This window comes from Centruroides sculpturatus, unplaced genomic scaffold (genome assembly GCF_000671375.1).
Source record: "Centruroides sculpturatus isolate CEXI.00-Female unplaced genomic scaffold, Cexi_2.0 scaffold1872, whole genome shotgun sequence".
In the NCBI taxonomy this organism is placed as follows: Eukaryota; Metazoa; Arthropoda; class Arachnida; order Scorpiones; family Buthidae; genus Centruroides; species Centruroides sculpturatus.
Window position 1 is genome coordinate 78,542 of NW_019386013.1, and position 6,959 is coordinate 85,500.

The 6,959-nt window shown below is 35.3% G+C and overlaps 1 protein-coding gene across 1 annotated transcript; it reads right to left on the bottom strand.

Moving 5' to 3' along the window:
* Window positions 1–2,881: 2,881 nt before the first annotated feature.
* LOC111613120 (zinc finger MYM-type protein 1-like) lies at window positions 2,882–5,723 on the bottom strand. Its single transcript, XM_023354442.1, has 5 exons — window positions 5,637–5,723; window positions 5,465–5,580; window positions 5,229–5,349; window positions 3,103–4,879; window positions 2,882–3,039 (listed from the first exon to the last, which is right to left on the bottom strand). Exons 1-5 carry the CDS (start codon window positions 5,721–5,723, stop codon window positions 2,882–2,884), a joined length of 2,259 nt encoding a protein of 752 aa, XP_023210210.1.
* Window positions 5,724–6,959: the final 1,236 nt, after the last annotated feature.

Genomic DNA, 6,959 nt, shown 5'->3' on the forward strand with positions numbered 1-6,959 from the left:
GAAAAGTTATTTATATCAATATTTAATGATAAATAGATTAAATGTCCAGAAAGTATAAAGAACTTCTGATGTAATGAATAAAAACACACTGCAGAAATTCATACGAAAAGTCCTCTTAACTTTTCTTAATTACCATTCTCAATTAAAAACATAATTTTCTACATTTAGAAAAATGTAGAGAAATACTTACTATCAAGGGCATTATTTAATTCTGGATGAACACTATATGTAATCAGTATAAAACTTAGTTCTAATTGAAGAATCATGTTGAGTATTCTTCTATATCAAAATAAATCAAAACAATAAGTGTGATTCTATAAGTTAAACAAAGAGATAATTTATTTTAAAAAAAATGTTTACATAAATAAATAGATATAAAATGCAGAGCTAAAATCTTTATTACCTTAAATTAGCAGTTTCTTATTGCAGTACATTTTACTATTTTTTTAAACAATAAACCCATGAATCAACTTTCTAACACCTTTCAGAGAAAATATAATTAATAAAACAACGTGACTGTCGATCTCTTTCAGATGTGCTTATTTAATCAAGTAGGTCCTACCGCCCCGAATATACTATTTGTAGTGTTTTCATTTTTTTATTTAACACCTGTCTCCAGACTTAAGAAAAACAGATATAAACAGTATAAATTTGTCTTCAATTTTTTCAAATTGCAGCCCATAAATTTACAAATAATACAGTCGATTTTGTTTATATATATAATCTACAGTAAAAAATTGTTACTTCGGTATATTCGAAAACACATTACTACTTTGTAATCTGTTGCCGAAAATCAATAGATTGGCCAAGTGGAGTTTTAAAAATTTTCTTCACATACTTATCATCTAAACAACAGACAGTTCCCCATAGCAATGTAATAATATGCGCCAATGTATTGTACAAAATTGTAATAATATTGTATTGTATTGTAATAGTATTGTATTGTAATATTGTAATAGTATTGTTGGTAATAATGTATAGTACTGTAATAGTACTGTATGGTATAAAATTGTAATAAGATTGTACAGTATTGTATAGTATTGTAACAATATAATATATTATTGTAATAATATGTGTCAATGTCTAAATTAGATATTATTATTATTTTTTTTTTTTTAGATAAATTAGATATTATTAAGATATTATTTCTTAAGTGTAACGAAAAATGCATATATATAAATTGTATTGTTATCTTCATATATTGTAATGTTAATTTAAATTTATTGTAATGTTTCTTTCCTGATAATGCCTCAGCGGGGTCAGGAAATATGTAAATACTACATGTTAAAAATAAAATGAATGAATGAATGTCTCCATGAGGGAGACAAGGCGGGAGAGCCCCTTCCGAGAGCGACGCACCGAATTCTGGCATTGGGCATAAGACCGAGTAAACCAAATGAAGCGGGTTTTTATCCAGGCCCGTTTTGCCCGGATGAGAAGAATTTTTTTAAGGTTCCCTGTTCAGAGGGCTAGTTCGGAGCGGAAGAAAGTTCCGTGGGTAGTCCACGTGAAGGACGATGAGAAATGGACTTCAAGGATTCAAACGGTCGTTTCTCGAGGAATCATTCCGATTTTATCTATAAATACAAAGACCTGGTGAGCGCCATAATTTGGGGAGAAGTTGACGACTGCGCTCTTTCCGGCCGAAAACGTCAAACTCCACGTTGCCGCCTGCGTCCGAATAACTGTTTGAGTCCGATTGATGTCCTTAAGTAGAATGGGGTGTGAGGTGTAGACCTTTTTAACAAACTGGAATAGCGCGGTGGAGGAGGAAGGATTGGAGCTACCGTAACGTTGCGCCACCGATTTACAGTGCTGAAAATTTGGCCGTAAGCTCAGTCTGGCAGACAGAGTCGTACGGCCCTTTCGGGTCGAGTACAACGACGTAAACCCAGTAGTACTTTTCACGCTCTATCTCTACGTGACTACCTTTGTGGACGTTGGGTAGATTGGGCCCTCCGAGATGTGGCCCTGACTGAGTGGGAATCTGTTCGTCGGTCCATCTCCAAAATGTTGCTGTCTGTGTCCGACTTGGCCAGTGTAAACAGTGGGCCAGGTCTCGCTCTTCGTTCTTTTTTTGGAGATAAACGGGGAGGCAGGGCCGCCGCTGGCTGTTTAAACGCCCGCGTGCAACACTGATTATGCCGCCCCCTGGTTAACTACGACTACCTACGCTGAGCTTGCTAGAAAGGCTCTAGTGTTGTCTCATAAGGGTGTGAAAAAAAAAGAAATACTTGACAAAGAAAAACTATTTATTTTTATTACTAAGTTATTTTTGTATACTTAAGTGTAAAACTATATAAATATTTATTTACGATTTTGCTGAAGAACTGTATGTTTGCGAAATCTGCTATCAATTCACTTGTATTTAAGCTGTCTAATATTTCATGTTCAATTGAAACTATAGCTAAATTGCTTAGTCTTTGCTGGTGCATTGTTGATCTTAAATAGTTTTTTATAATTTTTAACTTTGAAAAGGACCTTTCACCAAATGCAACTGAAACCGGCAATGTAAGTAATATTCTTAGAGCTATTGCTGTGTTTGGAAATGTGGAAATTAGGTCATTGGTAAAAAGATATTGTAATAGGGTTTGTGGATTATTAGACTGGTTTTCTGGAAAATGCAACTTTAAAGCATTGATTTCATTAAATAAATCAATACCGTCAATGTCTGTTTCACCACTCGAATCGTCTTTAAGCTTCAGATTTAAATCTTTACAATGTTTCATTAATTTATCATTGGAGTAATTAAATAAGTTATTGCTAAAAAAGCCAAATACGTCGGTAAATGTTTTTAACTCTTCGAATCTATCCTTTAAAGAAGTTAATGTCTGATCTAGGATTCTAAAAAAAAACTCTACTTTGTATTTGATTTTGGGGTCTAGTAAAACTTCATCACTATGTTCATATTGAATTTGTGTTGGTTTTCTTCTTGGACGAATTGGTTTATTGGTGGGAAATCTGTTTCTACGTTGAGTTCGTGAGCCACATTGCTAGCTTCTTCTAACACCCTTTCAAAGTGTTCATCCGTGCGATATTCTGTGAACTTATCAACCAACTTATTTAACAAATTTATGCAAATTTCAGTATTTATTATGGGACTTTGCATCATTTTGCTCAGAGCATTAATTTCGTTTAAAATATCGAACCAAATTACAATCGAGCAAATAAATCTATAATTTTGGATGTTCAAAGCAAGCGAATGAGCTTTGTGAGATGTAATACAATCCCATTCCGACGAATTATCAGATATTTCCAGCAAAGCATCAAATATTTTTTCGAGGTGATACCGTAATGGTTTGACTGCATCAATTCTGCTTGACCACCGCGTGGCACTTAAAGCTTTTAATTTGAAATCTGGTAAATGTTTGACAATTATCGACCACCTTTTCGTAGACGATGAAAAGAAAACGTAAAATTCTTGAATTATATTAAAAAAATTCACAGTTTCGTGCGTAATATTTGCTGCATCATTGACTACTAAATTGAGACTATGAGCCGAGCATGAAACGTAAAATGCTCGATTATTCATTTCCAAAATTTTTTTTTGCAATCCATTGCGTTTTCCACGCATATTAGAACCATTATCGTAACATTGACCGCGTAAGTTTTGAATGTCGAGATTTAAATGTGAAAATAAATCCAAAACAAAATTTAATAGACCTTTACCTGTGGAGCTTGTGATCGGACAGAAACCAACGAAATTTTCGCATATCGCAACATTTTTAGTTTCATTGTTTAAAAGAACATGCCTGAGTACAACTGTAATTTCTTCTGTGTGACTTGCATCTGGTGTGCAATCTAATATAATGGAGAAATATTTTGCTTTTCTGACTTTGTCCAGTATATAATTTTTTATGGTTGTGCCGAGTAAATCAATGACTTCATTCTGAATTTGATCTCCTAAATAATGAGTCATATGACTCGAATCAGATTTCGAGGATTGAATTCTGTGAATATGTTCCCGCATGACTGAATCAAAGGATGCTATCATTTCGATTGCTTTTAGAAAATTACCATTATCATGCTCATATAATGTTTTTGACGCGCCCCGAAAAGCCAGACACTGATGAGATAAAAATTTAATAACGGCTATGATTCTTTCTAATACATCACACCATTGTTTTTTTTCTAATTCTAATAGTCTCAGTTGCATTTGATTTACAGTAGTTTTATTTTTTAACATATTATTCAATTGTACCCACGATTTCACATTTTCACTGTGGGAAACGCTTGTTTCGTGTCTTTTCAATGTTAATGATAAATGCTGCCAATCAGAAAAACCGTTCAAAGCAGACAAACTACTTACAGTTTTACCAAATATTTTACAACAAAAACAATAGACTGAATCTTTTGAAATAGAGTAAACAAGCCATTCTCTGTTAATTTTTTCTCCATTGGGAAGATTTCTAGAATAATAATTGTTTGCAAATTTTCTTCCAGCGTCATTAGCTGGAAAATTGTAGTTAAACACCTGTACGAGACCACGACTAACCAAAATATTAATAAGATCATTAGTCATGCCGGCAGGCCACAAACCGGGATCATTACCACAATCTAAACTGCTACATATCAATGACGACGCTAAATTGCTTACAGGTTCTTCAGTAGTACCTTCTCTTGTTTTAGTTTTTCTGGAGTCTCCTTCTGAAGAAGGACTACAACATACAAATTTTTCTTCAGATACCTCCATAGCTTCTGGATTTAAAGCTGTGCTTGTTGAAGCTACGTAAATATTTTCTTGACATTCCGTTTCCTTATTTTCTGGCTTGCTTAAAAATTTCATTATAGAACCAGCCAGTTTTTCTTTCTGTACCTCCTTTTCTCGTTTTTGTTGTCGAAATTGCGCTCCTGAAAGTTTTTTCCTTTTCTGCGGTTCCTGAAAATTTTTGTAAACTAAATATTTTTTAAAGTTTTTAATACAATAATATGCAAACATAACTAATTTAAAAGGAGAACTATCAGGAATAAGTAGGCTTTTATAGTTTACGAGAAATAATTGTGATATTCTGGTCACCCCTTTTTTTTTTTTGTTGTATCGATCTCTTCCTAGCCCTAACAAAAAAAAAAAGGAATAGTGTACAATCAACGATCAAAACTGTCTCTTCGGGTTAAATGTCACAGCCTAGGCCCTAGACCGATAAAAAACCGTAATGCGATCAACGATAAAGTCAACAAGGCGAACACTGACGTTTAAAGGAAAGTTTAAAACAAGCGGCGCTTCTCACCTCTCCTTTAGCTGCCCTGGCTGCACGTGGCACGTGTCTGCGAAAACCTGTACAATAGCCAAAACAACCTAGTAATGAATTGCCTCGCTCGTCGACCAACACGATATTTAATATAAACAATCTAGAGACTGTTGTTAAATCTGGGAAAATATTGTCAACTATACAATAATTAATGGGAGAGAACTGTCGAATTCGTCAGAATTTATATCGCAAAAGGTCATCTCCAAGAAACTAACGTCAACAATCCGGCCCAAACAATACATCGGCAACGTTCCGTACCGGCTGGATTTAGATCCGGCACCGCTAACAGGTGTCCATATAAATCGTCAACTATATGAGAGTTATCGTCCTCCTAAAAAAAAATGTATAAAAAGGGCTAGCACCCGATTGTCGGGGGGGCGTCCAAACAACAGACAGCGGCTGGTCAACATCATTAACTCCGTCTACTCTACGCAACACAGACGACAACAAATAGCAAGGTAAATCTATCCTCATTTGCGTAAAATCTCCCTCTCCCGCCCTCAATTGACCGAGAGTTAGTTAGATTAATTTGGAAGATAAAAAGGGATTAGATCCCTTAGATGTCGCGAATGCCGACATCACCCTTCTAACGGCCTATCTTTGTATTTCTCTTTTGAGCTATAATTTGAGCTTTAATAAGAACATTGACTAAATGGTTATTTAGTCAATGTTCTTATTAAACTATTTGATAATTTAAGTGAGAGTGATTACTCGTACATCGCCGACACCCTATCGACTTATCCGCGATCTCCCCACTCGATTAACCCTTCCATCCATTGACCACCTGAATAGGCCTCACCGTCCTGCCGTCGGAAACGGTTTAGGCGGCGGCGCATAAACCCCGATCCTCACATAATCGACCAACTTAATTAACCATGTAGTTGAGTCTGTAAAAAGTTCATAGAAATTCCGTATAAATGAACTGCAAAATTAACTTTGTATTTTTAAAATACATCGTGTTTTGGCTCAGATGTCTTCTAAGAATTTTGTATAGTCTGTACTGACTACAGTGTTATGATAGGTAAATGTGCACAGAACCATGGGCGTAGCTAGGGGGGAGCCTGGGGGGGCACGGCCCCTCCCAGAGAACCTGGTGCCCCCCAGGAAATCACAGCCGAAAAAGTGTTGAGTCGATTTGTAAAGCCTAAAGCTAAAATAAAAGTTTTGAATACTAAAAAAGGGTGAACGGCTTGCTCGGTGCCCAATAATGAACAATAATTTGAAATAATTCAATTTTGTGTCAGGTTTGCCTCCACTAGGCCCCCCCCATAACAAAACTCTGGCTACGCCCATGCACAGAACCCCGAAAGGACCAATGACAAAGAAATATGAGGAAAACAGGATTCATTCCCAAACTAACAGCAATTACATGGGTTCACCCTATACTCGGGTAATAACATAAAAAACAAAGTAACCTAATCCCTTNTGTATTTCTTTTTTAATATTTATGCTAATTTTTGAATGCTTTTTGTTTGAGGGATATATATTATATACTTCAAGGCTTAGATGAATGAATTTACATGTACAGACCATGAATTGCAGTTTGGTACAAGTTTGTTGTGTGTTATTTCTTAAACTACATCTACAGAATGCTAAGGTACTACTGGTAGTCCACAGAGCATATTGTATAATTAGTCACTGAGGCACAAACCTCGTACCTTGAAGAACCAGGGGAAATTTTTAGCAAGTGTTACATCATGGCATATTATA

Coding starts and splice junctions, on each gene's coding strand:
- LOC111613120 (XM_023354442.1), bottom strand. CDS start 5,723: ATGAGGATAGATTTACCTTGCTATTTGTTGTCGTCTGTGTTGCGTAGA. Junction 5,581..5,636: donor TTGACCAGCCGCTGTCTGTT/GTTTGGACGCCC, acceptor ATTTTTTTTTAG/GAGGACGATAACTCTCATAT. Junction 5,350..5,464: donor GTTTGGGCCGGATTGTTGAC/GTTAGTTTCTTG, acceptor AACAGTCTCTAG/ATTGTTTATATTAAATATCG.